The sequence below is a fragment of the Cupressus sempervirens genome, chromosome 5 (assembly GCF_028749045.1).
Source record: "Cupressus sempervirens isolate cs-2001-9-10 chromosome 5, ASM2874904v1, whole genome shotgun sequence".
Classification (NCBI taxonomy): domain Eukaryota; kingdom Viridiplantae; phylum Streptophyta; class Pinopsida; order Cupressales; family Cupressaceae; genus Cupressus; species Cupressus sempervirens.
Window position 1 is genome coordinate 61355596 of NC_143122.1, and position 23973 is coordinate 61379568.

Sequence of the window (23973 nt, forward strand, 5' to 3'; positions counted from 1 at the left end):
GTGAAAGCTTCTTTAGATGGAAGAAGATGACAAAAGTGCCATGCTTTGAGCCCTTTTGATTGCTTCCAAAAGGGTGGTTGGATTCAACCCGTTAACCCATCCCTTTAATGGTTCCATCAATCCGTCCTTGAACAGTACTATTCGATGCTGTTTTGAAATATTAGTGACCACTACAAAAAATTTCTGGAATTCAGTGATATATTGATCCACCGATCTTGTTTGCCTCAACTGTGCCAACTCCTTGAATTTGAGTTTCGGATCTTGGTTATCGAACCTCTATTAATCTTTGGATAAATTCCGCGTACGTGCTGATTTGGTCATGACCGAGTGTAATTCTACCGTGTTGCCACCATTCGTGTGCTATTCCTTCTAAATGGAGAGTGGCAAACTTAATTGCTTCTTTTTTTGGCATCGAATTTAGTTGGAAGTAAGTGTTTGCTTTCGTTACCTAGGCTTGTGCACTAATAGATCCCAACCCATCAAATGACGATAGGTTTACTTTACTCAACTTCCTTTTGAGATCATCATTAAAGTATCCTCTACTTCCAGTTCTAGAATAACACATTCTTAATTCCACATAATCTTTATATGAAATGTCTCCTTCAAAATTGGCATTCCTCTAGTCTTCTCTCAATTGTTCTTGTATTTCTTTGAAAGTTGGTTCCCTTTTTCTTTGTAGCACCTCCATCTGTGGAGGAAAAGTCGGCATGGAAGGTTGAGGGCATGCAGGATGAGGGTTTTCCTTACCCGACACTGAGTCCGTAGTGTGACCATTTTGTTCATCAGATATCTTATTGTTTGCCAGTTTCTTGAGAGTTTCTTCCATAAGTCATTGGGTAGCATTGATTTGAGCCTAATTCCTCGAAAGATCCCTTAGTGGTGTGATGAGTTCGATAGGAGTGGGTTCTTGATTTGCCATTCTATCAACTAAACGGGATCTTCTTCTTTTTCGGCTATAGACTTCCATTCGCTGTCCATATGCTGGCAGGATCTATGGCTTTGATACCACTGAAATGTTCCATTGTCTAATTCATCTCCAAGAGTTGGATTGCACATATATGTGTTTGGTGATTGCTAAATTCCACTTCTAGACTACCTATACTAAGTCCCAGTGACCGTATGGTACAACTTGGGTAGGCCATATGGTGCACAGTGGATGGGGTAATGAAGGGCAGCGCGTCTATGGAGACCGTATGGTATGTAGGTGATTGTATGGTAAGGTCTTGGAGTCCGTATGGATTGTAAGGTGGATGGTGTGTGGTGTTCTAAGGTGGCTGTATAGTGGCAGACCGAGGGTGAGTGGGAAGGCTGTACACTAGCGAATACAGAGTATGAATAAGAAATTTCAATGTGTAGCGTGATTGTATGCCTTCTTGGTAATGAATTAGAGTGAAAACCAACAAACCAACAACACAAATGAATCGCTGATGAATACTACAATTTATATATACATATGTAAATAATCCAGAAACAGTGATACTCGTAAATAATAATGATGCTTCGATTTGCCAGACTCGAGTAAGAATTATAGAGATAGAATAGTGTGAGGGTTGAATCCCACTGAAACCAGAGAAAGCCAAGTAGGGAAGATCTTTCACTTTCGAAATGGTGAACAATATTGAACTCCAACATGAATACGCAGTACAACGAAATAATTCAAATTGCATACCAACTACTACCTACATGCTGTGCTTAAATACCCTTCGGAGTAACTTCTCGAGGATTTACAAAGATAGCCGACGACCACCCCTATAGAAACAATAAAATAAAAATGGGTCCGCGATTTACTAAATCAATCAGCCCATAAACAAAGGTTTGATTAATTATTTATTTTATGACATGAACATTATAGTTTTTTTCGATTTTTAGAAATAAAAATTGTTAGAGGTATTGTATGTAACTTTTTTGGTTCGTCTTCGAGGTTTTTTGCTGGAAATCATAAGCCTAGTTAAGGATTTTGATCCTACGATTTCTTGGTTGCAGCAAAAGTCTCCTTTTTTGAGGGTTGCATGTACTTGCATGTGCTAGTTTACCATGCGAAGTCTATTTTTGTTGCCCTTAAATACATTCTTATGGGTTTCCATAAATTTTTTCTTAAATTTTTTTGATTTTGTAATTCGCAAAGTTGCGTGGGATTCCTTTTTGGGTTTATAATTTTGTCCTAAAAAATTATCTGGTGGGTGTTACTATTTTCCTAACAAATGAAGCTTTGTATTGTCTAATTTTGATTGATTTTTCACCTCAAAAATCATGCTGGGTTTTGATCAATTTTTCACCTCAAAAATCTGTTGTACTCAATTTTGACATCACAAAATTGAGGCAACCCTATTCATCTTTCTCATGGATTCGTAGGTGCATCTTCTTTGTTTTAATGCATTCATAAGGCATCATGAAAACATTTCATTATCTCCGAATTGTTCTTGGTTTAGTCTTATTTATGTGTTCTTTTGATGTTTACCGTACTGGGGTAAATGAATGAATCAATGGACATAGACAACAGATAAGAACAGTACAACTCCTTTTTTTATTCACAGATGCTAATAGATTATATAATACTGATGATAAGATGATTTACAATGTCCCAGATGGGGTATAAATACTTCTCGCCGAACCTTCCCGAAGGGGTCTGTCGGCTACATAACAATACTAATCTACCCGTCGGCTACAAAATCTTTATCGACGACATGAACCCATTGGCTACACAGTTTCTACCGACGACATCATCCCCCCCCAAAAGAAAAGTCGTCTCTTGACGACTTGAAAACTAACAAAAATTGGAGACCACAAAATACAATATAGAAAGAATATACATTAGAGAGAAGGCTGTGATCCTAAAGAATGCTGCTGCCGGTGCAATTCATAGACTTGCTCCTTCCAGATGCTCAAATCCTTCTGAATCCGTGTGTTAACCTCTACGGCTTCCTTCAGAAGAAGCGCTGCATCCATAGCTAGGGTCTTTGCTAACTGCAATTCTTGCTCAACCGCTTCCTTATCTTGCAAAAGTGCTGCACGCTCAACTACCCACATTGCTTGCTAGCTAGCCAAATCCGCATCTACTTTTTCTCTAGCCTCCCTTTTTGCTGCTAGAGACCTCTCAGCTGTGACCTTGTCTGCTTCCGTGTTTGCCTACACACACCTGCGAGCATAATAGACTTCTTTGTACAATCCTACTATCTCGTGCGCCAGCTTCTCCATCAGAGTGGTGCATGGCCCCAACTCAGGCTTGGTTGCCCAATCCGCCAACATTTCAAGTGTCTCAACTGCTGGCCAACCCCTGTCCTCAAAACATGAATGGAACCGTTCCGAACAAATCCCCTTGATATAAGCTCAGAGCAAATGTCACTCTCTCCGCCAAGTCATACCCTGCAATGCCACATTGTGTCCTTTTTGTAGCGCAATCCGCATAGCCCTGAGATAGTCTTTGCATCTATCCTCATTTGATCCATAATCCTCCTTCGGCACATCATCCATCGTCCATTCCCCATCACTATTTATCTCTGTTAAGATTATTCCCAAAATTTTTTAGGGAAGAGTTTCCCTTCTCCCACTCTAAACACTTGATTTTTGGTTAACTTTCTAGACTTTTTTTTGTTCTCTATGTTGTAAATAGTTTGTAGTCTTGTTTTTGCCTTAGGTGAACAGCCCTTGGAATTCCGCTTGATTCGAGTAAACTTAGGTCCAAATCGGAGTTATCTAGCTCAAATTATAAGTGAAAAATTGGGGTTTTTCAGGTCAACTGTAGATTTTTATTAACAACTTCATAAAGGTGGCTTTTTTATTGACAGTGCACAATATAAGATATTTGATATTTAAATTGGATTTTCTGGTCCATTTTAAAATTTCATCTCATTTTGAGTTGCTTTGACTAGTCTTTTATGTTTTTATGAAAATAGCTTATTTCAAGGTTATTATCAATGTTACTTTATTAAAACTATAGTTAAATATTAAATATAATTACATGATACACCTTAAGTGCATAAGTGGAATTTTTATTTCATATTGCATATATCCACATGTATAACACTTCATAAAAATCCACTTCCAATAAATTTGAACTCCCAACATCATTAAAAGTGTGCTTTTTAAATGCAATTGCATATGTTATTGTATTTAAAACTTCATATTAAATAATTAAATGCATGTGTTTTTAAATCACCATTTAAAGTGGGTTTTTCAAACTCTTATGTGTAGATGTAAGATTAAAGTGAGTTCTTTATTCTTTTTAATTCAAAATGGTGATTTTGGAGCCAAATACATATGTTTTTGATAAAAAAAAATGCTTTCCTTTAAGTCTAAAGCATAAGTGGCGATTTTTAAGCTTATTGCATGTAATTTGGACATGCAAATGTTTATAAGAAATGCGTTTTGATTTATACATTCCACTTGAAGGAAAAGTGGTGTTTGCATATCTTATTGCATATATTTCTCAATATGTATGTCTTCAAAAATGCGTGCAAGATTTAAGTGGCGATTTTCAACCATTTTACATATACAAGAGTCCATGTATTTGCCTTCAAAAGGTGCGTTTTGGTCATGTCATATGGTGGCAATTTTTGCTAGGAAAGCATGATTCTGGGAAATGTAAATAACCCTCTAAAACACGTAATAAAGCTGGTGGCAATTTTCTTTGAGAATACATGTATTTTGAACATGCATTTACTCATCTAAAACACGTTTTCTGTTTGAGTTCTCTTTTCCTTATGGTGGCGATTTTTGGTTGATTTGCATGTGATAGAACTCATGCTTTTACCTTCTCAAAGTGTGTTTTCTTCTCGAAAACTTAAGTGGCTATTTTTGTCAAGATGCATGTCTTTGTGATATGTAAATGCATCTCTAAAAGGTGCTTTTAAAAGCTGCGAGTTCATCATCCATGTTGAGTTGCAAAGGATTGTTCCAAATGTATTTGCATAGCAAAAGATAAGGAATGTTTCAATTACAGAACTGCTACTGTTCTCCATATCTCGCTTTGTATTTTTAGATTTCGATACTTGCAAGAATGAATTCATTTGATATAAATAATCTATGATAAGGTATGTGGGTGAATGGTCATGACCATTCACCCATATATCTCAACATAGATTAGTTAAGAATAAAAGTTGCTAATGCAGATTGGTTAATATTACACCAGTTCATTATTGTGTATAACACACATAATACTTGCATGAGCGATAATGCCAAATAAGGATTGACATTTCCAGTCAAACCAATAATCCTCTGGGATAAACAGTGGTCAGCGTTTACAGCCATGCCAATAATCATACGAACATGTGAATTTTTATCAATGAAATATATATGAGTGCATCAGTTGTATTCAGAAAACAATATCAGAAACACATTGAACTTATGCATTTACAATATGTATATATACATATCAATATGTAAGTCATATTGATATGCATATATGCATAGAGTTCAGATTTGTTATTCTGTATTCATAGTGTTTGTCTGATTGAAGCTACATACTTTAACACTTCCTCTTAGCTAGGGAAGGCAAAATATATATTTCAATAAGTTCACCTTATTTGGAAAAGTGATATCACCTTTCTTGTGACATCAAAAATATAATATGCTTAAGAACATTGAGTCACATGATATTCTTCTTATATGTATATCTAAGTTACGGTATGTGCATTGACATCAAGTCTCATGATGTCAACCATAACACATCATGGCGTATCACCATGATTATCTCATAAAGAAGATAATGATTTGCAATAGGTATCATGTCTCATGATATCCATCAAAATGCTCAAGAGATACGAAGTATGAACTATTTAGATATCACCTCACTCATGATATCAAGGGGTATATTGAACACCAAACCAGCATGATATTCATGTATCTTGGTTATGGTATGTGTAATGACCCCTTTTTATGATCATTCATTTTTGCGACTTTTCTTTTCCTTACTTATATCTTTTGCCATGTTTTCTCTGATATAACTTTATTATGTATGCAATCTGCAATGCTTCAAGCCGTCACTGATAAAGAGATAAATATGTGCTCAACAATTACGTTGTGTCTGATATATGCTATTGCAATTCCTACACTTGTAACTGGAAGGTTGTGGCAGCAACCATGCTTTCTCAGTCCACCCCATAAGTCTACAAACGGGAGAAATTGAATATATATTCCATCCCTTTAGTTTCTATTATGTTCTTTGTCCTCCGTATTTGGTCCATGCATCTTCATTGTTATTGCTTTAGTAATTTAGAGATGTAATCCATTCCCATCTCTTCCTTCTCTGCCATATAACATTTGATTGGATTTCTTTATATGTGCTGGTCGGTATTGGCCAACAGTCACATCCTTAGGTGTTAACTAATTCATATATATATATATATATATATACTTATATGTTATTTAAATATGATGGTTATCGTATATATTTACTTATATTATATGTTATTATAACATATTTGATTGTATTATCATTTATATTAACTCTTGTATCATTAATTTGTATAATATTATATTGATTATTTTATTAATCAATTAATATTATATATATTCAAATGTGATAATATCTAGATATGTTATTATTTCATTGCTTATAATGTAATTGTAACATTTATTTATTCTTATAACTTAATCTTATTATTATGAATAATAATAATTTATATTATTACTATGAATAATACAAATGATTAAGTAAAATAAATAGATCATAAGTATTTATCAATATTATTTCTTTTGAACAATCGATAATAGCATATGAACTATTATTATATTTTATCCAATTATATGATTCCCTCTTAAAGTATGATATAAGAATAGGGTAATATATATGTATTAAGGTACATCTATACAAAGGCATGATATTAATACATTTGATATAATTACATGGTATTGAATAATCATTCTAATCAATGAAATGTCGACTTGTTTGATTTTGAATATCAACTCATTTAATATTAGAATGGAGGTTGATGAATAATAATCTACAAATGATGCGATAGACATCCTTTCTCTTGGAGACAAGGACATATTAATATGTTAACTTAGTGACAAATTATATCATTATTATTAATAATTAATTTATCATTAAATCTTATAAATATGGGGACATGATATATGTGTGTTGACATCATGTCGCATGATGTCTACCATAACTCATCATGGCATATCCATAGATATTATGTCACATAATATCCACCATGATTATCTCATAAAGAACATATTGGTACACAAACTATATCAAGTCAACATGATATATATCAATAACTCCGTTGGATATTGACTATCAAGACATTTCCATGAATATCAAGTCAACATGATATTTGTCATTATAGTAGACATTGTAAAGTTGTCACCTTACAATGTTAAATACAAGTGTGCATTATCAAAGACATTGTCACCTTTCAGTAATGTACATAGGGGGGCCATAAAGTCATAGAGTCACACATATGACAATAAAAGATTTTACATAGAGTTACCACAGATTCTCTCATGTGGTGTTGTCATGTCATCACACACATGACATCCACCATGAGCCATATCAGATGGTGTATCTGCTATGAGTCAATCTATTGGGTGAAAAATAATGACTTTCTCGTCAAACTTTGAGGATAAAAGTAATGGATCCTTGATGCTGAAGTTCCTTTTCAGCTAAGGCTTCATTCTCCAATATATCCAGCGTGTACCAAAAGTACACAAAACTTCTCTGTAGCATGAGGTTTGGTGAGAATGTTGGCGATTTTTTCTTTAGTGATAATGTACCTCAATTGAAAGTTACAAAAATCATCTCATCATGGTCTACTCCCTCTGAGTCAATATCATTGGATGTCAACTAATGTAGATCCTAAGTTGTTCCCTCTATCATAGAGGCATGATCTACTCATATACTCCAATCATAAAAAATATCTTGTTCCAAAGGACTCATAATTAGGCACATTTATTAGTTTTAATAAATACCACATTGTTCACAAGACAAACTTTCCATACAAAAATATATATTGTTGTCCAAACTCCTTTCAGTAGGAACCAATGTTATGGTTGTATATATTTATTCAACAATTGTTGAAGTTTACCTCTAAGATATTTCATCTACATCTCATTTCTGAATAATCAGTCTGATAGTAGGCTTCTCTATGACCAAAGCTTCATATTATAGACTTTGAGTTTTCCACACATTAGAAATCAGTGAAAGTTGGTGTTTCAGACTGCTTTTTGTTTGTGCAAAGGAAAAATAAAATTTTCATATGACACAGGAAATAATAGTGATCATCATAACTTTTGTTGCGAGTGCCAGTAGCATAAATCTCCAACAACAGATATAAATATCGTATTACATTTTGCATAAGTCACTTTTCAAACAATCCTCAAATATTATTAGATCTCATAGTAATATAGAATTAGATGTCATATCCATGGCTTTGAACATGAAATTAGCAATCATATCTCTGCAAAATCAATATGATATCTTCAGTATCAGTTGAAACGTCAAAGTAAATTGCCAAGAATCTAGAAAGAGATCTGTTATCGAGACTAAATCTGTGCAGAACATCCTACAGATTTACAGATACCCTTTTGTTGTAGACATCAAAGAGGGTGAACATGGGGTGACCTGTAATCTCGCACCATCTTGGGCACAAAATTTATGAGGCATATGGTATTGATTTCATAGCTAGCAGCCTTCCTCTCTTAAGGTGATATCTTAATTTGGCTTTGATACCATGTTGAGTTGCAAAGGATTGTTCCAAATGTATTTGCATAGCGAAAGATAAGGAATGTTTCAATCACAGAACCATTACTATTCTCCAGATCTTGCTTTGTATTTATAGATTTCGATAGCAAGAATGAATTCATTTGATATAAATAATCTATGATAGGGTATGTGGGTGAATGGTCATGACCATTCACCCTTATATCTTAACATAGGTTAGTTAACAATAAAATTTGCTAATGCAGATTGGTTAATATTACACCAATTCATTATTTTGTATAACTCACACCTAATACTTGCATGAATGATAATGCCAAATAAGGATTTACATTTCCAGTCAAACCGATAATCATATGGGATAAACAATGGTCGACATCTACAGCCATGCCAATAATAATATGAACATGTGAATTTTTATCAATGAAATATATATGAGTGCATTAGTTGTATTTAGAAAACAATATCAGAATCGCATCGAACTTATGTATTGACAATATGTATATATACATATCAATATGTAAGTCATATTGACATGCATGTATGCATATAGTTCAGATTTGTTATTCATAGTGTTTGTTTGACCGAAGCTACATACTTTAACAATCCAAGAGCAAGCGGTGATTTTTGAGGGCATTGCATGTATTTCAATACATGTGTTTTAAATTTTGACTAAAACAACACGTCTAGGGCATGTTCTTGACTCAAAACGATTCATACATAGGTGATTTTTGCATTGAATCACTTTGAGGAGGTATTCAAGGGTAAGTAAGTCGATTCCAAGATTGTTTTTCATCAATTTGCAAGCTAATCTTTGCCTTAGACCCCGTTTTTATGTCTTTGCATTTGAAGTTGCTAGGTCAAAGGTTGTTCCATATTTTGGGCATTGTATTTCTCTAACCATCTCCATATGTCCAAACTCGAACCACGTTATGAGGATTTCAAAATCTATTTAAGTCTTGGCTTTGGACAAATCTAAAATCTGAAATCTCTTGGATTTTTCAGATTTGCTCAAGATTTGGATAAGGATTTATTTTTCTCATTGTTCGTGGAGTTGAGGTAATTTCTTTTGGTTATTTTCTCTAAAGCATTTGTATATATTTGTTTGAATGCAAATCTTGTCATTTCCATTTTCAGATTTGCATGTTTTTATGTTCATGAAGTTGCTTTTTCTATCTTCTGCCTTCTTCTCCAAGTTGCATATGCAAGGTCTCATCTTACTTGCATATGTAGTCGGGTGTTAAATCCCATTTGTAAAAGAAAGAAAGCTCGTGTTTTCCTCACATGCAAATGCAAGTTAAAACCCCACCATTACGCTTTCCATAGAAACATGAGATGCTCAATGTGTTATTCATTTCTCCCCTTGCTCACTTAATACTAAGCTTGCTGGTCACATATGTAATTCACTCCAAAAAACCTGTTTTAGGCTATTTTACTCATATTTTAGTCATTCTGAGCTTGACCCATATGTTCATTCTCTAGCCTTATTTATTCCATCCATTTTTCCCATCCATACCTTGTCCAAAATTCATGAAAATCTTTCTATGGATCCTTCACATGAAGACGTTCTCATTTTATGGGATTTTCATGTAATAGTTGTGCGGGCGTACCATTTTGCAATGTCAAGAGAACCTACTCCAGCAAAGGGCAAAGAAAAAAAGAGGATGACATATCAATACGATCAATATCATAACTCCATCTCTTCATCACAAATGACATCATACTATAATGAAGTACGAGACAGTGATATTTCTCACATGAATATGAAGATTTCCTTGTAGGAGTTGATGCTGCAACTACTGAAGATATGGCGTGGTTCAAGAGGAATCGTATTCACTCTATCCACTGTTCCCTTGGCAGCTTATGAATCAAAATTCATCTTTACATTTGTGAGACACTTTGATGCAGCCTCACGAACCATCAAAGATGAAGATGATAATACTATTATTAGTCTCGATCTTGGGACTATTGATCGTATATTTCATATTTCTCACACTCCAGTTGTCACAAATATCACAAGGAAGAAGGTTATGGAGCAGTGGAATGAGGATACTCCTTATTGTACCAAGTTTGTAAATGATAACTAGTTGATCACCAAGAGTCCAAACCTTGTTAGATGGCTAGTCAAGGGAGTGCATCAACGTGATTTGAAGGAAGAAATCAATGACCTTATCACACTTCTCAGTTGCTTGGCAGGGCTCAAGGATTCAAACACCTTCGAACCCTAGATGTATAAGTACATCTCACTCATAGTAAGGTCAATAAAGAATGTGTTTTGGGCTGAGTTGGAGAGTGACTCAATATGTGAGCAATTGTTGAACGTACTATCGATTTGTGTGTTCAACATGAACTCCTACATGGTATACACTGCTGCTGCTCTGGGCACCTTTTCTGGTTTATCAACAAGACATGACAGGTCTATAGTTCATGTGTGGGAGTGGTATGAGTAGTTGCCCTTAAAGCAAAGTCGGATACACTTTAGAATGGTTCAGGATGCATTCTTTGGGAATTTTATGTGTTTATTTAATAAAGAACCTCCTACTAGGCAAGTATCTGATGAAGCATGGAAAAAGGTAAATGAGTAGGGTTGTATGTTTTTACAATTCCCCAACTTCACATATTTGCAAGTTGGATGCTTCAAGGGAGAGCCATGCACATTGCCAAGGTACCCTACTGATAAAATCACGGAGTTTGCAAGGCAACTTATGGAAGTATAGGCTTATCAATCTAGTTTGCATTGGCCTGCAGTGGGGATCTCGTCTCAAAACTAATTGAAGATTGGAGGATACTCAATGTACTATGCCTAAAGAAAAGACCATGGAGTTTGAACTCCAAAGGATCATGCTGAAAATGTTTGCAGCTAGGAGTTGTTTTGATTGGGGAGGGTTGCATGATAAGATGAGGAAGCAATTCTTGCACATACATAGTCTAGAAGATCTTGGGATTGGTGTACATATCGAGGTTGATATATGGCGCATGGATTATATTCGATTGAATGTGAAGCAGGTTATAGATTTCAACTTGGCATCAATTCCTCTTGGATTTGAAGATGATGATCAAATCCTAGATTCTGAATATTTTCAGCATGATCTGGAGAAGTTACCCATTCTTCCTCCTACATGGTCATGCAAGGAAAATACGTCGTTTTGGGATAGATTCCAGTCTATTCTTGGTAATTCCAATAAATGGATGAAGAGAAGGGGTCTCAAATGGATCAAAATAAAGCCTGACAAAGACTTTGATCCTGCTGGTCCAATTGGATTATGATCAGAAATAAAAGGGGAACGTAAAGATGGCACATCCTCGTCTACATTTGAACCTCTATTCAAAGTTTGCCCAACCTGTCTATCAAAGAAGGAAAGGATTCAAGAGTACTTGAGGTAAAAGGGATTGAATCTCAATCAATTCAAGTTCACTCAAAGTGATGATGAAGCAAGGAAATCAAAGGAGTTCACCTCTCGCTTCATGTCCTCTTGAGGTTCTCGCTGCAACTTCTCTTCTGGATTCGGCTACAGTATCAGATGAATCCCATGATTCATATTTAGGTGTTGCTATGGATGCATTCTCCATTGAGCATCCATCTTTTGAAGATTCTTTGGCTATTACACCCACATTAACTATGTCCTCAAATGCATCTGCACTAGAAACATGAGGAGATCAGTATGATTTTGAGAATGTTTTTGATACATACTCCTTGTCAATTCCTTTTGCCATTGTTTGGTCAACGACATTGGTTGATGTGACTTCAACTCAATTTGAGCAATTCATGACTGAGGTCACACATACCAGTCCTCCCATAGCCATTCAGACTGAGACATGAGCTATAGTTACTACTGTTATGCAAGGTAATCTAGAGTTAACTATCGTAACTACTTCTTCAGTCAATGCATCTTTTAGCCTTACTCCTTTGTTGAGCACTATCACATAGAGAAGGAAGGAAGAAGAAATCCCACTTGAAGAATTTGATAGGCAAGTAAGCAAATCAAGGGTCTCAAAGACTAAGAAAGCTAAGATAGTTTCTCGAGTAGTGGTTGACGAAAATCACATCAAGTATGTTGAAGTCGCTGAACCACTTCTGGAGAAATCTACTGATGACATGCAACTTGTTGATTACAGAATCACAAGGGTTGAACTTGGTAAAGAATCAAGGCTGAGTTATCAATAGTATGCACATGAGGCAGTTAACTTTCTTTTTGAAAGAATAATGAACTATGGGAAAAGAAAATGAAACTCAAAGAGGAGAATGCACGTCTGTTGGGAATCATTGAAGAAATGAAGAGATCCTCCGCAAGTAGTGAACCTGTTTTAGTTGTATGTACATTAAGAGAGAAGCAGAAGTCACATGACATGAATGAATGAGTAACCAACATTGAATCACAAGGTTATCAACTCATTTATGATATTTACAAAATGTTGAGGAAGGGTAAGGAAGCTACGACTCAACTAAGTGATATTCAAGGATCACTTAAACAACAATTACTATTGTTAGATGGGGATATTGGTTCTTGGAAGAGTACGATGAAGCTTGACTTGGAGGGTTTATGTGCTTATGAAGTCATCTCATCTATTGAGATGTATCAATATTATAAGCATCTAATGATTAACAAAGAACAAGTTATGCAACAACTCATGAAAGATGTAGAGGTAGCAATAGTGAAGATTGATGAGCAAAAGCACATGATCAGTGAATGCTTCAAGAAGTTGTCATGTGCAAATATCATTGAGAATGATGAACTTGGGATAGAAGAGGATATTCTTACAGAATTTACTAAAATAGTTCGCTTACAACTTGAAGCAGATGATTTCAATCTCAGTGTAATGAAGACATTTGCAAGTTGGAAGTGTTCATTAGATGAACTACAAAGAAAAAAGGAGGTTTTTGTCAAGAAGACTTCAGAGGCATACAACACATATCGAAGGATCATAATGGTTGCTGAGTACACCGGTGAGCCAAATGTCGGGGTTGTGCAGAATTCACTATAGAAATTTGCAAAGATTGTTGAGACCCTATGAACATTTCAAATTTTCATATGCTTTAAGTAGAATACTTATAGGAAGACTATATGTAAAGAGCATTCATGTTGTAAATACATGATAACACGTGCCAGTACAATCAGCTCATGGAGTTTAGTTGCAATCGCATTAGGTGTGCAACTTTGAATAAAGTTATAGTAGTTAGTTAGGATAAGTATGGGTGGTTGAGGTTGTTCCACTTTTTCCTCCACCTTTCTCTCTTCATTTTTCCTATATAAAAAAGAGAGTTCATTTTATATAATCATCTTTTTCTTTATAGAAGGTTGGGCTTGTGACTAGAAGGTTTTACATTTCTTGTTGCAAATCTGTGAAGTGAATAAAGAAGCAAATTTTTCCCAAACTTTGTGTTGAGATACTTGGGATTGATCATTGTCTCTTATGTTACATTGATTCATTCATCTCTGTTACTTCTCTCCTTGAAAGTGTTTGAGTGTTTGATGTTGTTTTTGAAAGACTTTGAGCTTTCATAAGCAAGATTAATTTAGTTTGATAGTGGCCGAAAGTACTAGGATTTGAAGACTTTGAGCTTGATTTCTTAGTATATTATCTCATATTTGGATAGTTAAACAAAGACTTTGAGCTTTGATAACTGTTCGCCCTTTTGTTTCAAGAAGGTTGCTTGTAGGAGACTTTGGGTTCTTGCTATCAATCACACAAGTAAAGATATAACTTCTGTCGTAAGGTTGTTCTTACGTCAATAATTAAGCCACTAGTATTACCGTATCAATAGATTTCTTTTGTTTAATTGCAAGTAGTAGTTGGTAATGTAAAATCATTCCTCAAAAATGAGGAATTGATTTATTAAACCACCCTTATTTTTATTCTAGTTAGGTCTTTATTCTAGCCACCTATGGTAAGGAGGGAGCCTCCCCTACTGGTGAGAGGAGAGATTTATCTGACTGCATCGTTGCCTAAAGTTCCCATTTTGTAAGATGTGGTTACAATGGCTTACAAAATGTATAGCCAACAAAATCGTGTTCAGTTTTTACGATTTTCCTCCTAAAAAGTCACTCTTTTTTGCAATCTATTTTGGGGCATCATGCGCATCTACAAAGTTTGGAGGGTTTGCTGTTTTTTCCTCAAAATCATGCTAGTTGTTCTTAGTGTTTGTCTCCTCTAGAGAAGAGCAGCTTCATTATCTAACATTAGGTTGGATATTTTGTGATGATTTCTAGTTAGATACTTTGCTGATTTTGGGATTGTAGTGGCAGATTCATCTCAGTGGTACAGTCAATGGTAGTCTCTTGTCTCTTGTTGCAAAGCATTCTGAAGAATGGGGTACCCTTTTCTGTTCTTAAAGGGGCGAATTTTGGCTTCTTGGTCATCTACATTTTGAAGAATTTGTGACCAAAGATGACAGTTGGACAATGAGCATTAAGGGAGGGTATTAGAATATTATAATGTTTCTTTAATGATTGTCTTAGTATTTAGTTTATTAAGAAGTTTCTATTTTCGTTTTTAGTTCACGATTGTTTCTTTTAGAAACATTGTCTTTGTAAATATGTATATAAGGAGCTTTCATCTCCTTTGTTTAATATGACTACAACAACATTGATTTATCATAACAAAATGTTGATATTTTTTATTGTTGGATTCTATTTACAAACTTCATTTGTTGGTCGCAGATGTTTTGCTGATTCTGGGAGGGTTAGTGGCAGACTCATCTCAGTGGTAGAGTCACTGACAGAGTCTTGTCTCTTGTTGCAAAGCATATGGAAGAAGGGGGTATCCTTCTTTGTTCTTTAATGGGCAAATTTTGGCTTCTTGGTCATTTACATTTGGCAGATCCAAGGAGGGTCTTAGCAACAACAATTTTTTTCGAAGAATTTGTGACCAAAAGACAACAATTAGGCAATTACCATTAAGGGAGGGCATTAGAATATTATAATGTAGCATTATCAAATTTCTACAATCCATTTGTCATAAAATTTTGTTTTTGGATTTGATTGTGAGTGTGGTTTTTAGCATAAACATTTTTTATTCTTATATTCTCTCATCCCAATGATGGATCATAGAGTGTGATCTGAAACGATAATGCTAAAAAACACACACAATCGAATCCAAAAGCAAAATTTCATATTATAATATTTCTTTAATGGTAATTTTAGTTAGTCTTTAGTTTATTAAGTAGTTTCTATTTTTGTCTTTAGTTCATGATTGTTTCTTTTAGAAACATTGTCTTTGTTAATCTATGTAAGGAGCTTTCATCTCCTTTGTTTAATTCAACAACATCGATTTATCATAACAACATGTTGATTTTTTTAGTGTTGGATTCTGTTTATAGACTTCATTTGTTGGTGGCAATTTCCATCTTATGTGTTTACCTACATGACAAGTGTTTTTCCATTTAGACTAGGTCATCCATATGCTCAAATGTGCTGATTGGGTTGTATGTGGCATGCTGCGTGTGCCAACATCTTGATCCTATTTAATGGTTGTCTATGAGCCAAGTGTTGTAGTAGTAGGTCCCTTCTAAGGTGGAGCGAATCCAGTATATGTTCAATGTCTCTATGATTATCAGTTGTAACTAAAACCTTTTGCGAACTGAAGATTCCAAATGAATATGATTGTGGAAGAGACATTTTTTGCAAAACCGGTGATACCTGTTCGTTTTGTAGTTAATAGTTACTCTTAAGAGTTTGGTATTCACGTATGAGGATGAGCAGGTTAGTAATGTGGGTGTTGGAAGGTAGTAGAATTACATAGATTCAAAAATGGAAAACTTTTTGATGGGTGTGCATTTTTTTGAAAAGATGTTGCCAACTCTTATGAATGGAATTATTGGCGAGCTTTTCATTCTGGAAAATGTATGCATATCTGAGCTTGTGTGGGAGTTAATAGGTAGAACCACACTATTCTTATGATTGTTTTAAAAAAGTTTCACGCATTCTGCTTAAGGTGGCAAGAAGTAACACATATGCTGAGTCTGAAAACGTTACACAATGTATATTATCACATGTAGAAGATGTGACGAAAGGTGTGGTTGTTGGCTCCACAATGCATATTTGGCATGAAGAATAAGAGAAGCATTGAGTGTTGCCATTGATGGCCAAGAACATCTATTTTGCAAAATGTGTGACAACTGGTCAAAGAAAGTTGAAGGAGAAAGAATTCTAGAGTTAACGGTTGAGAAGCACATCGGCATACACTCTGGCACACCCGCGTTGGCACAAGAAGTTAGTTGTGGATTAGAGATGATCCAAGTTACCAAGGGGATGAGTCACCAACGATGTGACAAAAGATAATAGACAAACGACGCAAGTAGGCAAGGACAACAGACCACCAGTGGTTTACAAAGGGATTGGCAACGCTATCAATCTAGACCCTAGGCGTAGGGTTCATGAGTTTTCTATGAACGAAGCAAGCATGAAATTCAAATTATGAGAATGGGTGTGATAAATCGATCATAGGTAATTGCGCCCTAACATTGATAGAAGAATATATGCAACAAGTATCAAATAATGCACAAGTTGTTGTTGTAGTTATCAAAAAAATATCAACTACAAGGGAAGACGAAGACATAGAACAGAGAGATTAGAAAGGAGAATTCAGTTAAAGAAAGGGTAGTAGAGTGAGAAGAGAACAGTGACAGACTATTGAGGATGACTAAGGGAGAGTTGAGATCAATGTGCTCACCAAACAAGTAGAAATATCATTGCATCTTCAAAGAGACAAAGCAGAGACCTAAATAGAAAACCAGAGCTACATTTAAGTCAAACACTTAGTATGCTTTCTCACCAGTGCATCTATTTGTAAGCTCTGAACAAGTCAAGCTTCATTAGGAAGCTTATTGTAAAATCTTCTAAGTGAGTGTCTCTCAGAAAGAGATTTGTAAATCCTTTAATTAGGTAGCTTTAGCAAAGCTTTCGTAACCCTAACAGGTTGCAGGGATTCCTAACATGATGCGCTTCCAGAAGTAGCACTTGTAGCTCCTAATAGGGCACCCCTTGACATGTATTATAAGGGTTTGTGGGTATATTATCCCTACTGTGGTTTTCATCCTCACATTGAGGGTTTCCACGCAAAAATATCGATGTCAACTTGATGAATTTTTACGTGTGTGAGTTAACTTGGTTTTATCTTATTGCATTTATCTTGTTTCTGGGTGCGAAGTGGGTTTTACTGAAGTTAATTGAAAGAATCAAGAAAACAATAGGTTTTGTGAACGGTACTTATTCACCCCCCCTCTTGGTACCGGTTGGGACCTACAAGGTAACGTAAGGATATTACAGAGCAGCCAAGACCGATTGTGATGATGTGATGGAAGTTAGGAGGATAACTTTTTAGTTCGGTGTGTAACATTTCTTTTTCAGGAGGTTTCAATGAGAAAAACAATGCCTTTTTTTTTTGTTGGTAGAATCGTAAAAAGTGCAGGAGGATTTTTTTGTTTTCTAGTTTGAATATTGTTGAGGGTTCAACGTAAAATTATTCATGCTTCTCAATGATTATTGTCGGAGCTAGGTAACTCTCGGCAAATCCAAAAATCTGTTTGTGAATGCAGACAAAGTGAGTTGCGTATCGAGCTTCATGGACAGTCGTTTTTTTACAATGTTGAGGTTTGAACTAAGGATTTTTTTGTGAATACTGTGTAATAATGTAGGAATTGGAGATAACAGTTGAACATGGTTCTGGCATTTGAGATAAGGCTTTGGTGCTAGCGTCAAGTGTATGATTGGTATCATAATTTAAAAATTGTGAAATATCACATAAATCACAAAATATCATGAGTTCATTATGGAGACGAAATAAATGGGCCGTATATCGACATCGACATTTTCGAAAAAATGCTGCATTTTATTTTACTTGATATCGCACAACAAACCAAAAATTGCTGCCAACAATAGTTGACTGATCATTGCATGGTCAACATGAAATAGGCTTAGGTTAAAAACCTACAAGTTTTATGGTAAATTTAAAGTTGTCATTGCAGGTGAGGAAAGCTACTGCAGAAAGGAAAAATGGTGCCACATGCTATATCCAGGACTCACAATGCCACTTAGAAACGACAACCAGGACTTAAAAACATCAAACAGGAATCTTCTGTATAGGTTGGGATTCATTTTTTTGGTACTTTTTGTGATTTCGTTTTTTTCACATATCTCAATTTATTTGCAATTTGTTTTTTGCATATTTCTTAGTATTTATTTGTATGAATATTTCATTTGCAATACAGTGTTTTGTGTTACTGTTTTTTACTATGATTATTTATTATTTATAATTATTAATTATTAATCTTACTATATAATACTAGAGTTTGGTATAATAATAATTTTTAATTTAATTGCATAATACTATTTATAAATTGTATAATAATGGTTAATTTTATATTTTTTACAGTCACACAATTACCAATAATATTTACTGGTAACTAGATAACTATAAAAAATTATAAATAAAGTTTAGTTTAAAATATATTTAATATTTATAAATTTATATACTTTATGTTTCATGAAAATATGAATATTAGATATCTATTATAAATTATCAATTACAATAAAAATATAATGTATTAGATTCAATTCGTTAATTTTTATAGGATTATAATTGTATTAAATTGTGACTTATAAGTTATTATATCATTATATGTTATATAATTTTGGTGTGTATGTATGCGATTTTAAGAATACTTTAAAGAATTATATATTTTCAAATGTTTGATAAAAGTGTCGATTTGTTAACAACATTTTTGCTGAGCTTTTGCCAATTCTGAGATTTTCAAAGATTTTGGGCCGGTTGAGATATTGTCAGAACTGAATTTTTAAACTATGATTGGTATTCATAGGCATTCAAGGAGAGCAAGTTTTAAAAAAAGTTTTCATCTAAGAAGTGGTTGGATCGAAGAAAAGCGAGTTTCTATCTATTTGGAAGGTTTAATAGTGAGAGAAGATACGATGTTGAGAAGAGGAACTTATTTTTTCGGGTGAGCTGCTTTGAAACTGAGGGTGGTCATCTACTTCAACTAGTTCAACTTGCTTAGTAGAGCATAGCCAGTCATTCCAGACATTTGCAGAATATAAGTTCTCATATATATGAGGAAGTACCAATTCAAGTGTAAAAGGGGGAGAGAGTGAGGAAAGAAGGTATTGCCTTTGAGTTGTTTGTTTTGTAAAGCCTATAGTATTGCAATTATTCTATGAGTTCTACCAACTCTTGGTCAAACAAAAGCCTAAGCTGGTTGTATCCTTTTGGTCCTAATTTTCTAATTATATTGGGTTGGAGCCCTCAGATGGTTGAAGTCTTTGTTTATTCAGGTTGGAGCCTGTTTTGTACTTGGGCTGTGCTAAAGAGTTGCAACTCTTCATTTTACTGGGTAGAAGCCCTCTTTTGGAGATTAGTGACACCATGGTTGTTACCCAAAAGGGTTTCTACGAGATAAATTTGTGTGTTCTTGTTTTCTTTGCTCTCTCGTAATTGTTTTTGGTATAAATTTTAAAATATTGATTCACCCCTTCCCCTCTCAATATTTTATGTGTTTTTCGATTCTCGTGGTATGTCTCCATAAAGGAGATCTTACATCACTTTTAAAACTATCTAACTTCTTGTGCAAAAAACAATCTAATTTCTTTCTATGCCTATAATAAGAAATTAAATAAATATAAATTAGAAAAAAACTATGAACATCAAGTATACAAGTGCAAAAAAATGATACAAAACTACTAAGATAGCTAAACTTGTTTCTTTATTTTTTTTTTCCATGAGAAAAATTTGAAAGAATCTTGACAAACTTGGTAAAATTCATGCAAATCTCAAAAGAAAATACTAAAGAACTCAAGAATGGGATCAAATGCTTACCTTAAACGCTTAAAACTCCTTTGTGGAAGCTATCTCTTGCCCTTTGAACGATCCTCTTCAAAAATAATCACCTTGCCTTCAAAATGCCCAAATGGAGACTAAATGAGAAGATAGTCTTGCTGGAAAGAAAATGAGATGAAGAATGTTTAAATGGCCTCTTTTAGGGCCATTTTAGGGTTTAGGAGAAAAATATAGGTAAAAAGTCTTTTTTGCATGTGCTAAATAAAGTTTTAAGTGGCAAACAGGAATTTAAAAAAAAAAAAAAAAAAAAACATTCTCTTGGTTTGGGCCTAAGAAGGCTTCTAGAGGTGTCCAGATGCCAGTGGAGGCCATCCGGAAGCACCTTCTTGGCATCCGGAGGTGAGTGGAAGCTTGTCTCACTTCTACTCGCCTCTAGATGCTTGGGATGCACTTCCAGGTGGCTTCCACAGGCATTTGCTTCCGTCTCCATCTGTAGGATGCCTGCTTTCGCTTCTAAGTTAAAAATGATAATGGAGAGGCACAAATGTGTTGGGACAGCCTTGGAGTCATTGATGAAATGCATGAAAGTTCTGATTTAACAATTCACCATAGAAGCTGTTCTCTTTCTTTGCATGAACATGATTGGAATAATTAGTTTGTAGTGGTTGTTGATAACTCATTTTTTAAGGTGAGTGGGGATATTACATTTGGCAATTCACTTTCTGAGCTGGATGATGGAATGACTCCTAGCAGTAGTGTTGCACTTGATGAAAATTGTAAGGTATTTGATCTGTGAGAAGATCTAGAACTTGGATTGTAATATAGTTTTCCATATGCTAATGATTTGAGTTCAGTTTATGAGGTGATTGGTTATTCTCCTATGAGACCACCAGATATATACAAATGTAGAGACGAGAAGAATGCTTTTGGGGTGATATGATACTTTGAAGCATCAGATTTCCTCACTACATGAGGAATTGGAGGTCAGCTTGGATATGCAATTTGCTGATTTCAGTTGAAGTTTCGTTCTTTGTTGGTACTTGCTTTGGGTTGGATCATTCTTGTATGACGTTTGGTCTTGAGTTTTGAAGTTGGTCAACAAGTGGGACTTTTCACAAGTTATTTGTGTTGATGGGCTGTAATAAATGCCATTCAATATTAGTTGGTGATATATCTTCTTCATGGGATGAACTGGTTCATGGAGAGTTCAATATGTCAGATTTTAATACGTTTCCAAATAATGCTCTCAGGTTTTCAGGAAAATAGAATCAATAGCAAGGAAATGAGGTTTCAAAGTAGTTACTTATGTAGCTCTGGAGAAGAATGATCTAAACATTACAACTACAGTTTTGATAATCCATCCTCTGAATTGAGGGATCTTTTATTTTGTTCCATCCTTTCTTTGTGGTTTATTTTGAAGAAATCAATTGCTCCTAGCACCTTAGATGTTACTTTAAGGTATAGGTTACATGAGATTTATGAAAGAACTCAGGAGCTTCCATGATGTGTATATTGACTTGGATGGCACTTTGGAGTTTTGATGTGCATCTTTCTAGATATGTTGGAGATCATTCCCATGCTTGGGATTCTCAAGAAGAATTAATTGAGATTACTAGGAGTCACAGGAATGAGTTTTGGAGTTATATAAGGAACAAAATTTCACACTTAATAATTCTATTCCTTGCCTTACCAGCCATTGGGTGATTCCAGTTGCTCATCTACAAATGGATTGGAGAGAGTTTTTAAATAATTTTGGAGCATTGAAAGAATTTTCACTCTTGGTAGTGTTACTCTGCAAAGAATGGATTAGAATTTCAGTTTTCAGTTTTCTGGTTGGTTGCAGGTCAGTAACTTTACACTATGGTTTGCTCTCATTCAGGGAAGTCAGCACATTATTCACTGTCTTGGAATTGAAAATTTTCAGCTGGAGATTGCTTGGAAGTGTTTTCCGACTACTTCTTTGTTGATTTGGTGCAACACTTCACATATCATTTATGATTTATACTTGGAATTTCATTGATACTACTGATATTACTTGTGTAGAGAACTTGAATCTAATTGTACTTAACTGATTTCAGTTTTGGACAGCAGTTATCATTGACTTTGTCAGACCTTCCAAATTTGGAGAGTTCTATCTGTGACAGGCTAATCTGGGAGTACGTTCAAGACAACAAACCTACACATCCTTTGGTTCACTTTCTAGAGACCCTCAGGGTTGGAACACTGAGAGTTTTCATCAGTTGTCCCAATGAAAAGAACTGAAGTTGACTCTGCAGAATAAATGTCTTATAATCAGAACTCATTAATCCCATGTTTTTATTAATCATTGGCATAGCACACATTTCTTTAAAATAAGTGGACTAATTTAACATTATGAGTGAACACAGCATTGACTGCGGTATAGTTTGATTATAGGAATTCCATTAACAGTCTGGATCATGAGTTCTGTTAATTAAATACTCAATTTTTTGTTAATAATCGGGAATAAGATTTCAACTGTTAATCATTATGTTTCCCAGTTCTATGCATGAAGAGCTTAATGGAGATGTAAACAGCATTTTATTCATTACTCTTTGATTTACCATTCACAGGCCTGGACAGAAGCACCATCTGTTGCAAGTGCTCTTGTTGCCATTGCTCTAAGATTACCTAATCTCAAGTTTGTAATTGTTACTGGGGGTGAGGAAGGATGCATAATGCTTGAGAAAAACATGCAAGGTATCTTTGAACTTTTTTTAACAAAAGATATTGTTGTATTTATACATTTATTTGGTTCTCCTGGGATTAGTCTATCTAGCTCCAAGCACAATCCAAGCTACAATAATGAATAACTGAATATAATTTCTGAACAGGAAGCAGAGATGGTGAGAACTTAAATGTAAACATTATGTTGGAGTCACTTCAGAACAAAGCAAAAGAAACGAGTAGTATTTTACCAATCTCTGTTTCATCTGAGGTACATACATTATTATGTGTTAATCTAGCTTGCTCTCCCTTAAAGTAACTCATTAAATCAATTTATCAAACTTGAGGTACTCTGATAAAACCGTCTTCTTTTAATAGATGTTACGTGCTTGCTTCCCTCAGATTTTAGAATGAATATGCAGGTAGGGATTCTTAAAGCACCTGGGATAGGGAGCATCCCTGGAAGACTTCTTGTAGGGACAGCTGAGGCCATACCTTCTCAAGAACTTCTGGACACCACAGGAGCAGGGGATGGATTCATTGGTGCTGTCTTATATGGTGAGTAAGTTGTTGGATTCATTTGTGTAATCTAATATGGTGAATAAAGTCTTTGAAGTTTCTAGATGTTAGACTTACTATTCAGTGTCATTGATGTCAAAACTACGGATCCTAATCATCAGCAAATTAAAAGCAAATTTAATCATATAGAAGAGATTGCAGTTCACAAGAATATATACAGGTCACAGTGCAAAAGAAATACTCTGTATATTTTGGGGGCAAATATATATGTGCGGACATTTACAGCATAAAGATGTTTAACTCACATATATTTTAATAGT

At 34.8% G+C, this 23973-nt stretch overlaps 1 protein-coding gene across 6 annotated transcripts in view; it reads left to right on the forward strand.

Moving 5' to 3' along the window:
• The window catches only part of LOC149554547 (pfkB-like carbohydrate kinase family protein), a 225161-nt gene that overhangs the window by 132569 nt on the left and 68619 nt on the right, over nt 1-23973 (forward strand). For all 6 annotated transcript variants that reach the window (XR_016364384.1, XM_089828594.1, XM_089828596.1 and 3 more), the window contains 3 exons: nt 23041-23167; nt 23302-23405; nt 23557-23692. Coding sequence is in view for 5 of the 6 variants with exons in the window: in XM_089828594.1 (XP_089684720.1) it covers nt 23041-23167; nt 23302-23405; nt 23557-23692 (367 nt within the window). In the remaining variant the exon portion in view is untranslated. The remainder of the gene's footprint in view (nt 1-23040; nt 23168-23301; nt 23406-23556; nt 23693-23973) is intronic.